The sequence below is a fragment of the Phalaenopsis equestris genome, unplaced genomic scaffold (genome assembly GCF_001263595.1).
Source record: "Phalaenopsis equestris unplaced genomic scaffold, ASM126359v1 Scaffold000202, whole genome shotgun sequence".
Taxonomy (NCBI): domain Eukaryota; kingdom Viridiplantae; phylum Streptophyta; class Magnoliopsida; order Asparagales; family Orchidaceae; genus Phalaenopsis; species Phalaenopsis equestris.
The window spans coordinates 1002082-1020878 of NW_018164644.1; the positions used below are offsets into that span (position 1 = coordinate 1002082).

Genomic DNA, 18797 nt, shown 5'->3' on the forward strand with positions numbered 1-18797 from the left:
CCCCTCCATCCATCCATCCATCCATCCATCCATCCATTAGAAGAATGTTTTTTTATATATTGAATATCACATTTGAACATTCATTAGTATATTTAGTTATTTAATAGTTATTAAAATTACATATTTATTTCAATTACTTATTAGTGACAGATAAGCAAATTAAATTTCATTGTTGTGATTAAAGTATTGCTTTTCTAAAGTCTTAGTTCGTAGTTCTAATGTTACTCATTGTGGGATCGATATCTAGGACTCCATTAGAGCCCTATATTACTTGAGCGATACATATACTTGCGTTAATAAATGTGATTTTACAATTATTGAATATTTTATACATCCATATTTATCGAATTTATAAATGTTATTAAGTTTTGGTACAATTGCTGAAGAATTAAATCTTTTAGCAGCAATATTAATTACTTATATTTTTAAGTATATATAAAGTCGCTGTCAATATGCGGAAGCACCGCCAATCAATTGCACTGGGGCTGACGAAGAAAGATGAGAATTCCAACAGATTTTATCTGGTTCTTAATCTTCCGCCTCCTTGCGATGATTCAAAAGGTAATGGGGCAAAAGTATTTGGAAAGGAACCAAAGGATAGAAGTTTGGTGTTCATTTAAGTGCATTTTTAGTGATTTTTCTCTGCTGATTGTTTGTTAGGATTATTTTTGCCGCTTTGACAATAAATGCAATAAAATTTAATAGAAATTTAATGCACTCTTTTTCTTCTTTTATGATTTTTACTTTACCACTTATTTCTGTTGTTTTTTTCCTCTCAAAACTAAATTAGAAATTTAAGTCGGTGTTTGTAGCATATGATTGGTAGGATTTAACACCACTTAAATTAAATTCACCTAAAAAAAACATATAAATTAAATTTTACGTTATATTAAATAAAATTTTCTTCGTATTCTTTTTTTTTTCTCCTGCTCCGACTCTTTTATGATTTAAATATAAATTTAGTAAATTTATTTACACGACCAATGTAATTTGTACTAGCTCTTTTATCATTAACTTGATTTGATGAATTTGGTCAGTCGCTTCTGGTCAGATCACAATGCGATCACTTATTTATAGTGGGGAGAAGTCGGGGAGATAGAAGAGCTGACATTTTATAATGAGGGAAATTGATTTTGTACAATTGATATAAATAGTTAAATGGGGTGTGGTGGCAGCAAATATTAGCTAGGCTTAAGTACATATATTTAATGGGGGTTGTAATTTTTATTTTTTTTTAATTTACATAAGTAATAATTTTCTATGTCACTAACTATAAAAAATATTCCATTCGGACAGTCAATTACCGACTGTCATGTTATTTGTCGATGAGATGTATGATGACATGGTGACCAGCAAATAGTCATCCAGACATGCGGTGTTCGGACCAAATAGTTTCTCCCCCAACTCGTCTTTGGCAGTTGTCGTGTCTTCATTTTGAGACAAAATATTGTGTCAAATTTATGACTAACTGTCAGAGGACAGTTCAACATACAAGTTGAAGTGGCTCCAGCCCAGCGCTAGTCAATTGGCCATCGAACTCAATATTTCTCTCATTTTGAAGTTACGATATCCCTAACAGTCCGTCGGACAACACATGACAATTCCTCTGTATTTACATATTTAAAAATTATAAAATTTTAATTCAATTACTTAATAAATCTATTAAAAAAACCTAATTAAGTTTGACTTTTTTCATTGAAAATTCGCAAAGTTTAAAATTAAGACTGAGCAAATTTTAAGAAAAAAAAAATTTTTATTGAGAGAAAAATTAAAATTGAAGAGACAGGCAATGACCCTAGGGCAGCATAAGATAGTTCCCCTCAAGTGCACGTGTGATATAATTTTTGCACGAAAAAAAAGTTTCATAACTTAAAAAATTAAAATAGTGATATTTCTAATCTAAAATGAAAGATTTAATTCCTATAAATGTAATAAATAAAAATCATGTGTTAGATATGTAAAAATATAAGAATTAAGTGGTATGAATCTAAATGGAAATAATATTCCGTCCGGGTGTTTGTACGTCAAGTAGACTAATCACTGACGACAATATCGCTCGCAACGTCCAGAAGATCAATCACTGACGGCAATATCGCCCGCAATAACATGTATGACAACGTGGCCGCTAGTCATCCGGATGTGTCATGTGACGTCCGGATGTAATATTTTATCATCTAAATGACCTTAAAATTATTCGCCTAGAAAAAAAATGTACAAAAATGAAAATCGAAGTTTAAATTTGGCGGCAAAGCACTAAAATTTTCCCGCCTTCAAAACTTGGCAAAAGCCATTTCTTCTATGCTGCTCTTCAATCTCCGTCGCTGAAATAGTAGCAGGATGCAGATCCGCTTGAAGTGCAGCTGCGGGGCGGAAGAATGCCGGGAATGGGCTATCATAGAGCTACAGGGTGTGGTGGAATCACATCCATCCATCGGTGAAAATCTCCAAAATCTCGAGATCGGTCGCCTCTGCTGCGTCTCCAAAGTACTCTCTCTCTCTTCCTTCCCAATCCTATTTCGATGACTTCATCATTTTCTGATTATCTCCGATCATCTCTACAGGGAAACTACACATTTACAGTCGGCTACCACGAGCTTTCGGGAACGAAAGTGGCTCTCAAGAAGCCTTTGCTAGTGCTTAGGAAGAAGAAGGTTGAAGCTGCGTGCGAGTCGGATTATGCTGATCCTTCGGGGGTAGAATTGGAAGTTATCGGAATAATTCGTGATCGAATTATCTTCAAGACACGTCCCAAGGCTCTGATTTCAAGTACCACTTTTGCCTTTCACCTATTTGTTGTAATTCCTCTGCTAGTTGGCTAAACTTCTGCGCATTTTTTTCAGAGCCGCAGGTAAAGGATAAGAAGGCAGTTCAATGATCCGAAGAGCAAAAGGTTAGTTGTTTTATTCAGAAGAAAGTTCTTCTAATTGTTGTAAAAACTTGCTTTGCCTGTTCTGTAACTTAAACGTTTCAAATTTGATTTAATTTATGAGAGCTTCTTATCAAATTAATTAATCAGAAGAGGTGCAGTTGGCTGTAAGCAATGATCATACACAAGCTATAAGTTTATCTTAGTGGATAAATGCAAAATTTTTATAAGTATTACTCCAAATAGTTGTATTATTGTAGATAAAAAAAAATAAAAATAAAACACTTACATATTAAAGAATTCATATCATTATCAAGATTTAATTTATATTTCCAATATTGTAGTTGGTTGAATGATAATGAAATATGTAAATTAGAAAACTTACAATAATATTAGCAAAATATTAATATAAAATGTAGTAAGATCTATCTACCAAACAAAGCTCAACATCAACAAAAAACTAAAATAAAAGGATCAAGTTTTTGCTAGATATACATGTAATAATGTTTTAAAATAAAGTGTGATCGTAACTTCTAAATTTATGAGTGAATCACATAATGTCAATCAACCAACAACTTGTAATATAGATCTGAATATCCTGACTTAATATTCATCAGAATAATCTTATAATCAATTTATATCAAAGATTATATTTTATGATCTCTTTATGTTAAATATATCTAATGTCTTATTATTTAATCTTTCATTTTATATATTCTTAACAATGGCTATATACATCAAATTTCTATAAATTTACATATCTAATACTTAAATTTTATTTACATCTACTACACGAAATAACATGTCAGAAATGTAATTTTTAAAATTTTTAATAGTTAAATACATCATATCCTTTCAAGTATAGTTTAAAGTGGAATGTATAACTCAGATCTTATGTATTTAGATATCTAGTACATAATTTTTTTTTACTTGCATTATACCCAAACCTAAAAATATAACAAAATATAAAAAGTATTATTACCAACACCTTAAAAGTGAAATATAACATTTCATGCATAAATTTGACACCAAAGTAGTATATGTAGTTATAAATTAAACATCAAAGTTTATGTAATCGATGCATAAATACATAAGAATCCTAAAAAATAATTACATGGATATTCATACAAATTTAAGAATTAGTGCAATTTAAGCATTACCGGTAGATAAATATATATAATATGATCATATATGAGTATTTATTATTTGTTTTGTAAATATTATATTTAAGAGGATGTTTTAAACAATAAAGCCTAGCATCCATCTGATGAGTTCCAAATCAACCCATAGTTAAATATATGATGACATTTCTAATAAATAAACTAAAGTCTTCGTCTTCCACCGATCCTCCCATATATTGATATATATACTTCGTTCTTCGGCTCTGAAGCTTAGGTAGAATTAATTAATGGGGAGATTCTTTGTTCAGAGATTCTTTGTTGTTCTTTTTTCTCTTATGCGGAGCCTTTATTTATTCTCGATATTGAACGAGAAAGAAAGTAAATTTTAGGGTAGCATGAGAAAGAAAGAGAGAGAGAGAGAGTACACAACAAGTTAAAATTTAGTTTTTTTTTTGTTTTGTTTATTACTGATCCATTAATCTCCTTATTGTTATGGGTGTCAAAAAAACTCGTGGTTCACGAACAACTCATGTTCAACTTGTTAAATAATTTGTGTTTGATTCATTCGATAAACAAAAGAGTCGTAAACGAACATATTCTTTGAGCTCAATTTATAAATGAGCCAATCAAGAATAAATTTTTCTTCAATCATGTTCGACTCTCTTTGGCTTGAATTAATTTTGTAATAAATAAATAATATATAGAAGTAAATCAAATGTTGTAAAAAGTTTTGTTTATTAAATTGTAAAAAAGAAAAATTAGATGTTTGATATGTAAATACATAAGAATTGGGTGGCATGGGTCTAAATACATATCATATTTTACAAAAAATAAAATTTTGGTGCTAGATATGTATATATACAAGAATTGGGTGGTATGTTCAAAAAGCCCACCACTAGGCTGCTGATGTTAAAATGTAAATACAAAACAATTTGGTTGCATTTATGTAAATGTCCTTAATGTCTCCTCATGTGGCCGGCCTCAACTTCTCTCCATTTGGTTTTGTGACTTTTGTCCCACATCACCATATCAAGAAAAGCTCTATCATTATGTAGAATCATCAATAGCCTGCAAATAGGAATGACCAATAAGATCACAACATTTTTAGTACCAAGTCCTTCAAGAGTTTTAAAAGAAAAATAAGTTTCCTAAAAGCATGCATTTGTCAAGATGCATTAGATGTACTAATAATCTAATCACACTTTAAGTGAATTAAAAGAAAAAATTAATTCAATAAATCAATCTCTATAATAGAAACATAACATGTTTTTATTATTTTAATTCTCATTGCAAAACTAGAGCAACATTTAAAAATTTGTAACTAGTACCTATTCATTAGCAAAATCCCTCTCATTAAAGGTAAAATATGAGATATTACTTACTGCTATTTTTTATTTAGTTAACTTCCTAATTGATGAGCTCGTGCAACTGAAGATGCGGCCGCAACAGCAGCCACACGTATCCTGCAAACAAAAACATTAAGCTTACAACATCTTTCCTTTTTAAATTATTTACCATTTGTGATGAATGGAGCTTAAAAAAAAAAAAAAATGCAATTACCTTTTGTGAACGTCAACATATTCATCAGTTTCATCCACAATCTCATCCTACACAGCAAATACACCCGTGATCAGCGTAATAAAAATAAATAACTCACATTTAATATAGATTCTTCTCCAAGGAAACTATATCGAACACAAGCAAGAATGCAACAAAACCCTGAATATTACAAGTATTGACAATCCAAATATAGTCGAAAAAATTGCAATACTCATTTATGCAAGGCGGGACCACAAAAAATATCGAACAAGTGCAAAAATCATACCAACTCATGGAAGTTTGAAAGATCGGGTTTAATAAAGGCACTTGCTAGACATAATAAAAAAAAGGATGGAAATGCATCATAGACTTACCAAACGACTCATAACTTTTGAAACAATAAAAGAAATGAGTTGCATGTACCTGAAGGAGTTCTTCAAACACATCCTCAAGAGTGATGATGCCGATAACCTCTCCATCTTCAATATCCTCTGATGTAAGACCTAAAGTGGGGTTATTACCTTTAGCTTGTTTTTCTGGACCCTTATCTATGTCCACCACAAAAGTGTCGTCCTCTTTTGATAGGAAAGGAGTTGTCAAGTTCGATTCGTCAGAAGCTTTTTTATTTTCTTCAGACTTGTTCTCAGCAATGGGTGGAAGACTCTTTGTTTTCACTTTAGTCTTGACAACAACAGCTATATGTCTCCTTCCCTTCTGAAACTCATTTAATATATCATATAGAGGCATATCTGCTGAGACCCTGAAAAAAATTTTAGGCATAAGAAAATTTATGATAAATATCATAAAAAATGAAAAAAAAAAAGTAAATTTGAGAAACCTGAGAATTCTTCTTATAGAAACAACATTAACTGGCGTCTCTGTCTCAGCACGAACAACGAGAAGATTTTTCGCCTGCAGAAGAAACTTACCAGGTTAAAGAACCTCAAAAAATATACCACATGCAAATTTTTTGCTGAACAAAACAATAAATAGAAGTCTAGCTCAAAGACAATTGGCACCAACCAGTAGAAAACCAATAATGTTCCTTGGGTTTCCTGAATAAATAGGGATTCTGCTGTGGCCCCGAACTATGATTTTGCTAAAGGCTTCCCTGTAAAAGAACAACGAAAGATGTCTTAGAGTCTAGAATTTGTTAATGCAGATCTACAATGAAGAAAAATCATACTTACATTTAAATTCATAAATGACAAATTTTTAATTTAGAGAATCTCATTACTTGGATGAAATTTAAAAGCACAAGGAAAACTTTTCAAATGATAATTTAATAGTTATTTACTAGAAATAGTGCATAGAAATCTAGGCTTAAAAATTCACTCAATCAATTGAAAAAAAAATATTGTAATAAAAAAGCATATTGCATTGAATGTGATGAAATATTAATCACATATACAAGTGTAAATAGATATTTAGAGCACATAAATTAATTAAATAAAAATAGATCACCAAATCAAGTTTCATGCTAGTACGAGATAACACTCACTAAAATATCAAGCTCCAACAGGATAAAAATAACCATAATTTACATAAACAATCAATATATTACGAGACTTCGGATTATAAAGGTTTCCAACAAGATATGAAATGCAAAAGCTTGAGCATCATAACGTAGGACTTCAACATCGAACTATTCTTACAAAACACTAAAATAGTAAAAATATAGCACAAGATTCGACACTCAGCAGTCCAACTTTGAATCGACATCTAATGAGAATGTTGATTCAATCGGTGTCATTGCTTTCTGAGCAGTCTGTGCATTAGAAAAAAGATATTTAAGGCAGATATTCATAAGAGATGATATAAAATAACAAAAAACATCCATGAACAGAAGCACTAATAAATGAGTACAAATGTAAGACAAATTTGATGCTATAAAGAAATCTAATACAGAATTGACACTGTAGCAATCAGTTTATTAACTACTAAAAGTGAATATTCAAAGAGTGTAAAAATGTACAAATTAACTAGCGTCAACAATACACTTCTTCGATAAAACTAATTTACATATGAAATTTCATAAATAAGTCCAAAAATTCATTAACCATTACTTCAGATATGGAAAAAGGATTCTTAATTTATTTTATTATTATTTTTTATCATTTAAAAAAAAAATGTTATAACATACCTTCTCTGTCATATCAAGAGCACCACTTATTATTGTTGTTTCAACATTGGAGAGCTCTCCGCCATTACCAGCCTAAAATGTTAGCACCACAGGAGAACACAATATCAGTCATCATATATGTTGATAAAATTAGTAATTATAACAAATAAATTTTTAAAGGGGCAATAGTCTTAAGTTTTTTTTTTTTTTGTGAAATTAATGTACCTCTTTGTTATGAATAGAAATGAGTGTCTTCAACTGAGCACGCCTAAAAATTGATGAATCATCATGTCCAAGCGCACAATCCAAAATCTGGCACAATGTTAACAAGTTAAAGATGAGCTTACTCGGGTTTTCTTTAATAGAACTATGTAAAAATGTTTCTAAGAAGCAACGTGAAAAACATGACAAAACATGTTTCTGAAACAAGAAATTTATCTTGGCGTCGCTGTGTCTAATAAGACAAACTAGTCAAGTGCAAAAAAAAAAAGGGATCATGAAAGATCTTAACTATGATTTTCACATGCATACCACCCAATCTTATGTATTTAGATATCTAACACCTAAACTGTGATTTTTTACATTTATGCCACCCAAAACTTTCATATCACATAAAAAATACCAAATTAAACCTCTTAAAAAGTGAAATACACCATTTTCTTGAAATAATCCACCATTTCCCTGAAATGATAAGGTGACATATATGTAAAAATTGAAGTTTAGTTGTTAGATATGTAAATACATAAAAATTAACTGATATTCTTGTAAATTTTTCATGAATCAAATACCTTTCCAATTGGATAAGCTACAGGATAGCAAATTATCATTAATATTCGCACAAGCCATACAAATTTTGCACCCACGGCCAAGCCATATCTTGTACATATGGCTTTTGGGATAAACGGCTTGAGGAATAACCTGCAAACACAAACATAAACAAACAATAACGTCTAGGCTAATAAGTACATGCTAAGGAATTTCAAGCTCTGAAAAATTGCAATATAAAAGGGGAACACCATACCTCTCCAAAAGCCAGAACAAATGTTACCGACAAGATAACTGCGACGACTGGATTAAAGATCTTATCAAGAAATAAAGGGAGGGCCTGTAATGACATAAAAATATGAGACAACCTAGAGGTATAATACAAGTAATAAAAAAAGTAAAAAAAAAATCTTATGAATATAATTAGGAAGATTTACATACATACCACTCAATTTCTAATGTATTTACAAATCTAACTCTTAAAATTCAATTTTTACATGTATGTCACCTTACATGTGCAAGAAAAGATGTATTTCATCTTTTAAAAGTTAAAATAGTGGTATTTTTTATGTAATAAGAAACATTTGGGTGCTCTAAATGCAGAAAAGTAAAGTTTGGGAATTGGGTGTTATCTTTGTAAGTGATCTTTATAATTATTTACAAATTTAATATTTTTAGGATTTATAATACGTATCAAACAAACAGATTAATTACAATGCAATCATAAGCTTCAAAAAGACATAAACAGTTAAGATTGCATATAATTTATCACCATCAAAAAATTTCCATGACAGACAAAATAATACTAAATATAAATTATTGCATAAAAAATATATTCCTTCTTACAGTGCAATGAGAGCACTCACTGGCTACATGCCTAACAAAATACATTTTCATAAACATAATGAGAACAACTTAGAAGTATCACACACAGGTAAAAAAAAAATCTTAGGTATATAATTATTCACCAACTTAATAAACAGTTCCGCCAACCTAAGAACATGTAGATGCATATCTCCATGGCAGCAGCATTACACAATAGCAAAGTCACGAGGAGTTGATGTCGCTTTTTAACAACAGGGAGAATGGTAGCTGCAACAATAGATCAATTTAATAAATGTAAGATGAACTAGCACAAGAAAAAAAGAACTGCATCATGGCTCAACTAGCTTTAAGCAAGTAACATTACTAGTAACTCTTAAATCATAAGATCAGAGAGTACTATTCAGCAAAAAAAAAAAAATGCTAGCTAGCAAATCCATATTATAGTTATAATCTCTTAGCTTACAATTAAATTTAAAGCTATGAGTTGCAACATTTATCGTGAATCCTACATTGAATGCTTTACTATGGTTGTCATTCCATATTATAGTTATAATCCCTTAGCTTACAATTAAAATTAAAGCTAGGAGTTGCAACATTTATCGTGAATCCTAACATTGAATGTTTTATTATGGCTGTCACTAGGTTCTAGATGAATGTGAAGTTGAAATATTAATGGGTATGATATATTGATTTGGGTGCTTTAAATGCAGAAAAAATTACTACCCAACACTCAGATCAACAAAACATTAATCTAATAACAATTTTATTAAATTTTTCTTTAAATCTCCATGATATAATCTTATCACACAATAATATTAAGTTATTTTTCTATTTTAACCATCTAATATTAACACCAAAATTATGTTCACATCTAAATCTTCGTTACTATGCACAATATATCTGAGATACTTGACCTTATGACAATTATGGATCACTGACTCTTCTAGCTTTACTTATTAATTTATCTTCTTTTATTTCTTCCTTAGTTGCGAGCATAATATACAAATCATAAAAAAACTATAACTCTAATTTTATTCACTACACTCTTTGCACTACTTTCATCTTTTTTATAGTAATTATAAGTCTAGTTAGTATTCAACTTTTCTCACCCATAAAAAGTGTATTTCTTGTAGAAAATTTACTACAATCGTGGAAAATATAGTTTGCAAAAATAGTTTATCAAGAGAGATTAACAACTTCTCGCATTCCATGCAAAAGATATAGGTATAACTTTGTCACTACACTTGTAAAACTAAGTTTTTTTATATTGATTATAAGACTCAATAACATTCAATTTTTGTCACCCTTTAAAAAAATATTTCTTCTAGTACAATCACAATCATTGAGAAAAAATATAGTTTGCAATACTAGCACATGGAGAGAGAAATTAGAAATTTGTGGCAATCAAATTTTATTTATTGCAGAATGCATCCACTAATGCCCAAAAACTTGGTCTTATCTTTAGCATATGTTGGGTTCATCCTAGATAGAAAAAGAAGATAGGTTTGTAGAAGAATGCGAAAAACCACAAAACACCAAAGCGGAGGTGAGAGACGAAAACTTAATAAAATTGAATATTAGGACTCAATATTAAGATTTTGATTATTTTATTTCATTAAATATTTATCAATCCATGTTTTCTTGCACTCCAACAATTTGAGGGCATTGCAAACTATCTTATGGTAGGCTCATATGCAATCAACCATCAAATCATTCACAACATTCTTTGAACAAAATGGATATCACTCAAGGTATATTTGATAAATGGAGTCTTAAAAGTTATTAAATATGTCTATATACCCATCTTAAATCTAAGATTTGAGATAAAGCACAATAAATGACTAATATGAAATTGCTAAAATAAAGTATGAATCTAGAATGACTTGACATTAGATTTATCAAAACATGAGAATTTTGTAGGACAGAAACAATTAATATAAGTGGCTACAGTTGTATGAATTAAAAATGAGGATTTTGTCAGGTGAAATAAATTCAGACGGTGAAACAATCTATCCATACTTAGCACATCAAAAGACAAGTTATGCTCGGCGAAACCTGCTAGATTGAAAACGCACCTGCCCGCCGCTTATGAGTTGCTGTGCCGCTGCGCTGGAGGATCTCCAGCTCGACACGGCCCATCGACATAAGGCCCAGGGTAAGTCCCGACATGATCCCTGCGAAAAGCACCAGAAAACAGGAGATTTCCGCGTAGCCGACCCACAAAGGCGAAAGGCAGCATCTTAACTCACCTCACTGCCTTTGTCTCTCTTTCTCTCCTCGGCAAAGGCAAAGCTCCCCGGTCAGTGTCGAGGAAGTTAGGAAAACAGGAACCGCCCGGGCGGAACGTTAACATGTTCAATTTCTCTCGTTCGACTCGATTAAAACGTACGTATTCAAATGAGCTCGACTCGTAAATTTAATATTTACATAAATACCACCGAATATATATTTATCTTCTCCCAACTCAACCGTATTGATTTGGAATCGTTTTTTAGATATTTAGATGCTACCACCCAAAATCTATGTATTATGTATCCAACTCCTAAACATATATATTTTATGATTATACAACCCAAATAATTTTTAAAAATCCATGAAACCAATATTTTATAATTATAATGAGCTTTTTTGACAATCCTATTGTTGTGTCTGAAGTCCAGGATACAAAAAATTAAGAGCTGAGTTAGGTTCTTTGTTGCCAAATTAATTTTTTTTTTGTTGAAAAACTATAAAATAAATTATTTAAATCTTGCGGCAATACTAGAGCATCCCCTGAAAGCTATATGCTATATAAGTTGAATATAGTTAAAAGCATGCAATGACTGTTGTACTAGAGTTTGGGTGTATAATTAAATAAGCAAGGGTTACATCATGACGGATGAGGGAAAATAAGTTAATCAATGAAACCAATATTAGGATATGAAATTAATATATAAGTACTTTCACATATAAATTTATGAAATTAGTAGGTATGATCAAAGTTGAATCAAGCTGTCTTGAATTGGACACGTGCTAAAGAATCAATCCCAATTAGCACTAAGAGCTATCAGTCAACACGAAGTAAATGATCCAGCTGACCGAACCAAAAAGAGAGACTAAATGAATTGATGAACGGCTTGATAATCTAGGAGTAACCGATATGAAGATTTGACAAATGACGATTCTACCATGATAACAATTATCTTGATAGTTACAATGACAGACCAACAATAAATAATTTCTAGGGCATAATCAACACTTTGTAATGTAATTTCTAATTACTATAAATATGAAAACAATGATATATAAAAGAGGGACATTTTGGAAAAATCATATTGATTATTTATTTACATGTCTAAGGCTCTCAAGTCCCTCTTTTCTTTTTTTTTTCTCTCTTTCTCTTCTTATTTGTGTTATATATATTGGGTGTGATTTACAAATAATTTAAATTTAACACTTTGAAATGTGAGCTGAGCGTGGAATCATGCCACAAACATGATGAGGAGCGATTTAAGGAGTTCACACACCTCTAGAAGCTCCCGACGACATGAACTATACTCGTGATTTTATTACTCAATGATGTGCATATATGCAAGACAGGTTCGTGGGGATTGATATTCTTATTAGAAAATCGGATGTGCATGCCAAAATCGAAAAGAATTGATGGAAATTCTTATGTGATGTAAGAAACCAAACAATAAAAACGTCCCATGGCTGGAACAAACCGAATTATAGGTAGAACCTACGGTAAAATGGATGGATGGAGGTAAACCTTGACCTAATGCTCAACGCAAACAAAAACGTTGGTATAAGACCGCAATCCAAAGACCGGAACCCTATGCTTAATGTGAGGAAATAACAAGTTGAGAAAGAACTCCTTAGGCGATGGCCTGGACTTTCGTTGGAATCCTAAGGAAATTATGGGAGACAACCCAAATGCAAGTTTTTTTTGGCAAGAATCAGAAGTCCCCTTCTCATTTAACATAAGATCTATATATAGCTAAAGCTTACAAGAAAATAAAGGAGAAGATAAAATATCTTCTAAAACAAATAAAAACTACATCAAGTTGGCATGCAAGTCATTATTAAACCATAATAAAAATACAAAATATTCAGCCATAATAATTTAACTCCTTTATCCTTAGGCTTGAAATAAGTTGATAAATTTTTGCGGCTCTTTCTTCTTAGATCCCCATGAATTGGCTTGAGTCCAAGCCTCCTGGACTAATATATTAAGAGCTTCTTTCACCCTCTTTGTACGATATCTAGTAATTGGCCCGCATGAAACTTGAATTAAATTTTCTCTTGAAGTTGTGTCATTGCCATCCATGCAATAATTTGCATCATTCTCCTCCTCTTGAAAAGGATTTGTCCTCAAATCAGTGCCTGTATAAAAAAGACTTAAATCAGTAACATTGAATGTGACACTCACATTATACTTACCTGTTTGATCCAGCTTGTAGGCATTGTCGTTTATACGCTTAAGTGCTTGGGAAGGATCATCTCCTCTGGGAAGTAGTTTGGAATGCCTTTGTTCTGGAAATTTTTCCTTTCTCAAGTGTAACCAGACCCAATCTCAAGGTTCGAAGATCATTTTGTGTCGCCCCTTGTTGGCATGTTTTTCATATTACTTTGTTCTTTTTTTAATATTCAGTCGTGCCTTCTCATGTATCTATTTTACAAACTCAACCTTTTTCTTACCATCCAAGTTAACATGCTCAGAAACAGGTAATGGAATTAAATCAAATGGCGTTAAAGGATTAAAAGCATAAATAATTTCAAAATGTGAAAATTTAGTAGCAGAATGAACAACCTTTTTATAAGAAAACTCAACATGTGGTAAACAATCTTCCCATGTTTTGATATTTTTTTTTATGATTGCCCTTAACAAATTAGACAAAGTCCTATTTACTACTTCGGTTTGACCATCGATTTGTGGGTGACAAGTAGTAGAAAACAATAATTTGGTTCCTAACTTACACCACAAGGTCTTCCAAAAGTAACTCAAAAACTTAGGATCTCTATCAGAAACAATTGTTTTAGGCATACCATGTAATCTTATAATCTCCCTAAAGAACAAATCTGTAATATTAGAAGCATCATCAGTTTTGTGACATGGAATGAAATGTGCCATTTTGGAAAATCGATCCACCACGACAAAAATTGAATCTCTACCACGTTTAGTCCTAGGCAAACCTAGCACAAAGTCCATAGAAATATCAATCCAAGGTGCATTAGGAATTGGTAAAGGAGTATACAAACCGTGGGGTTGCACTGGAGATTTAGCTTGTTGACATGTGACACACCCACCACAAATCCTCTCGACATCCCGCCGAAAAGCAAACCAGACTGGCCAATAGAAGTGTTCCTGCAAAACAGCTAAAGTCTTTGCAACTCCAAAATGTCCCATTAGTCCAGATTCCTGTACAAGCACTTCTCGCAATTCTCGCAAAGAACTTTTAGGCACACATAACTTATTTTCTTGAAATAGAAACCCATCATGTTTAAAGAATATACGGCAAGCAATTTTATCACAAGCTCGATATTCATTAAAAAAATCAACATCATCATAGTATAAATTTTTAATATGTTCAAAACCAATTAACTTTGCATCAAGAGTAGAAAGTAATGCATACCTTCGAGAAAGAGCGTCAGCAACCACATTTAACTTACCTTGCTTGTATCGAATGACATAAGGAAATGTCTCAATGAACTCCACCCAACGAGCATGCCTTTTGTTTAGCTTGTGTTGACCTTTCAAGTGCTTCAAAAACTCATGATCAGTGTGAATCACGAACTCCTTATGCCAAAGGTAGTTCTGCCAAGTTTCCAAGGCTCTAACCAATGCATACATCTCCTTGTCATAAGTTGGATAGGGTGGCCCCACTCTACTTTTCTCTGAAATAAGCAATTGATCTTAGCTCCTGCATAAGAACAACACCTATGCCAATTTTAACTTTTCACTAATGGACTGGTGCTGCAATCTATTCACAAAAACTACCTTTTAACTGCATTAATTTAGGGAAGTTCGATCAAACGTTAAACATAAACTGTCACTTGTTTTATAAAAAGTTCCACCATAGCTGCACCAAGTAAAGCCTTCATTGAACTTCTAAAAACCAGCGGCTAACTTACTATAGCATTTTTTAGTGATCGGGTTGCCGTTGGGCGTGCTCTTGACTTGCCTGCATATTTTGGAGATGCCGGGAGTAGAGAGGTCAGACAAGAGTTTTTGAGATTAATTCTGAAATTCCACAAATGTTGAATCACGTTAAGTCAAATTAACTTCTCAATCTAATGTTTCTTAGGTCTTACACAAAGTTGGGGCTAAAAGAGCTTGTGCTGCTGGAATTACATTGGATACATCTGGTGCAAATTACAGAACTGTGTGGGCTCTTAGCAAATATTTCCCCAATGTGAAGACATTCGTCCGAGCTCATGATGTTGACCATGGCATTAATCTGGAGAAAGCAGGAGCAACTGCGGTAAGTCGCAACCTGAGATCTATAGTAAACTCACGATCATCATTTGTTTCTACATACAATTCTTATGTATTTGCATATCTAATATGTAAACTCCATCGTCCTTATCACATCAAAGTACTACTACCATTAACTTTCTAAAAGTGAAATACAATTTTTTATGCACAGGTGAAGTGGTATTGATGTAAATATCAAAGTGTAGGTGTTAAATATGTAAACACATAAGAACTATGTGGCATGCATGTAAATTTTCCAAATTAATTATTGCGAAGTTTATTAGATCTATTCATAACAAAATCTAAATACCTGGAATGTCATAAGGTTGTACCAGAGACATTGGAACCAAGTCTCCAGCTAGCAGCTGCTGTTCTTGCTCAGGTAAAATAGTAGAAAATTACTTAAATCGAATTTCTTTTGATTCTTCTAAGCACCCTTTTTAATTGTTTTATAATCATTATTTCTCCCTGTTTTCCCTGCAGGCCAAGCTGTCAACTTCCGAAATTGCAACAGTTATTAATGAATTCAGAGCCCGTCACCTCTCTGAGCTCACTGAGGTATGCAAGGATAGGTTGATAGCCTATCATTAGGCATACATATCTATATTTTTGCTGATATGCCTATTAAAAAAATGGAAGATTTACAAAATGGGTCTTTAAATTCTTGAACTTATTTTGAGATGAAGTTGATATAGAAGTTAATTGCATATCGATATATTGCAATATTTTGAAGCGATTCCTGTGGCTTTGAAACACATCTTGATCAAATTTGGTCAGATATCCACTTTTTTTTAATGAGATTAAATTTTCATGAGCATGATTTTCGTTTATTACATTTTCATTGGATGCGCGACATCTGAACAATTTTGTTGAACATTATCTGTTGTATGCAGCAAAAATGAATAAACGAACGGTTAGTGTTTAATTAATCAAATGAAAATTTCTGCAGATATGTGAGGCAAGAGGTGGATCGCTGGGTTATGGATTCTCAAGAGTCATGTCCAAGACGAAATCTCTGAATTCTTCTGATTCGGATGATGATGAATTTGTTGAAGGTACACTGGCAATTTGATCAAACAAGTAGAGTAGGTAGAAAGAACTCATTTTTTTAGCAGAATTTTGAAACTTGTACAGCTAGTTGAGATACATTTGTATAGTGAAATGAACAGCTCACATGGAAACATACTGCTCATTTTTGGGCTGAGATGCCTTTGAGCCCTTCAACTCCCTTTTCTCCACGGCCATATCACACACACCAGAACATACGTTTCTTGGTAGAGTAAATGAGGCTTGCTTTGCTGCCAAGCACGCCAATTAATATCAAATTTTCGATTTATTTTTAGGGTCTAAATTCTAATATTATCTTCTTATGGTATACTGAGGATGACCTCTCGTACCTATTTGTGAGATGCTTGCTCAAATTGATTTTTGTATTCGACAACTATTCATGCTCTAATTGTTTTCCTAATAATTCTCAGACCATTTTACTGTATGTCACACACGTGCGTGCGCGCGCGCAGATGGATCAATGGATAGGGTTAAATACCAAAATGGTCTCCCAACTCTATATGGATGTAATCAATTTAATTCCAGAGTTTCGTTGTGTTTCGATTTGATCCGACTACTAAAATTTGATTCCGACTGGCAGCCCTAGGATTATTAAATTGGATCAATGTTAGTCCTAGGATCATCCTTGTGTTGTGGCTTTCACGCTGATCAACTTCCAGTTGTCTAAATTTGATCAGTGCAAAACCAGGGAGTTGGGTTATAATTAAGAGATTATTTTAGAGTTTATTTATAATTATTCATACATATATATTGTGTACAACTTATTATAACATTTATGTTTAATTCAATTGTGAAATAAGCTTAAATGAATGAACATATATATTTCATCATGATTGATTCATTATGAATTTAAAATGACATCAATCAATATTATGACTTTTGAATTTACTAAATAATTGATAGTTAAATAGAATAATTCTATAAACAAAATTTCTTTAATTTTAATTTCTTTGATTTAAAATACTTTGCGCTACTAATTTCAATAACAATTTCACAATTAGCTCCTAACACGAACGACTGAAATTTTAAATTAGCTAAACATGAATAAATAACTCGCTCAAGTTCAATTAATTTACACCCTTAAAATCAAAACAAATATAATATTAACATATAATTTCTATCTTTGAATCAAATCTAAATGAAACACATGCATTTTAAATCAAAGTATCAACATGAAGGCATTTTTTTCTACTTGAATTCAACAGCTTAAAATTTTTTATTTTATTTTTAAAAAATGTGCTGCACGTTCAAATATGATATAAACACAAGTTATACAATGAAAATTGCAAGCAAATATAAGAGTAGGATTTACAAATTTTGTACAGCTTAATTGAGCCAACAAAAAAAGTTAGGAGCTTGAGGCAATCTAGACTGAAACTTACTGGCTAAGAAGCCCATTTGACCCCCTCCCTCTCTCTAAAATTCCATCCTCCTTTTAATAAGACAAGCCAACTCATTAGAAAGCTTGAAATTAATTAGCCGAGCTCAAATTTTAAGCCAAACAACTACAACTCTAGCACAAACCAGCGGCAGCTCAACTCAGACTCATTTAAACCCCACAGACAACAAAATAAATAAAAAAATAAAATAAAATAAAAACTATACATTTTAATAAAATATATAATTCACATACATCGACAAAATTTTAAAAACATGTAGAGAAGCATGCACATAGAAATTCTTGAACAAAAGAATTGGGAAGTAAAACGCCTGATAGCATGAGCATTTGCAAGCATCATGGAGAAACTGAAGGTGCATTTAAAAACATGCCACCCATTTCCTCTGAATATAGATATCTAACACCTAAACTTTACTGTTTACATTTATACCACCTAAATCTTTCACATCACATGCCAGTATTTTGACTTTAAAAAAGGGAAACACAACTTGTCATGCATAGTTAAGGAGGCATATATGCAAAAATTAAACTTTAGGTGCTAGATATATAAATACATAGGAGTTAAGTGATATGCAAGTAAATCTTCCAAAATTGTAATGTTGGGTTTCACTTCCTTATGTTAATGCCAGGAATGC

At 31.9% G+C, this 18797-nt stretch overlaps 2 protein-coding genes across 2 annotated transcripts in view; both read left to right on the forward strand.

The window, feature by feature from the left end:
• Nucleotides 1–17128, forward strand: part of LOC110022701 (K(+) efflux antiporter 2, chloroplastic-like) — a 31149-nt gene extending 14021 nt beyond the window's left edge. Inside the window, exons 4-8 of the mRNA XM_020721774.1 lie at nucleotides 15368–15434; nucleotides 15526–15702; nucleotides 16021–16077; nucleotides 16179–16253; nucleotides 16645–17128. Of these exons, the coding sequence (XP_020577433.1) occupies nucleotides 15368–15434; nucleotides 15526–15702; nucleotides 16021–16077; nucleotides 16179–16253; nucleotides 16645–16767 (499 nt within the window). The 3' untranslated portion in view covers nucleotides 16768–17128. The remainder of the gene's footprint in view (nucleotides 1–15367; nucleotides 15435–15525; nucleotides 15703–16020; nucleotides 16078–16178; nucleotides 16254–16644) is intronic.
• LOC110022860 (chromosome transmission fidelity protein 8 homolog) lies at nucleotides 2238–3049 on the forward strand. The gene is made up of 3 exons (XM_020721986.1): nucleotides 2238–2484; nucleotides 2562–2766; nucleotides 2841–3049. Exons 1-3 carry the CDS (start codon nucleotides 2338–2340, stop codon nucleotides 2873–2875), a joined length of 387 nt encoding a protein of 128 aa, XP_020577645.1. The 5' UTR covers nucleotides 2238–2337; the 3' UTR covers nucleotides 2876–3049.
• Nucleotides 17129–18797: the final 1669 nt, after the last annotated feature.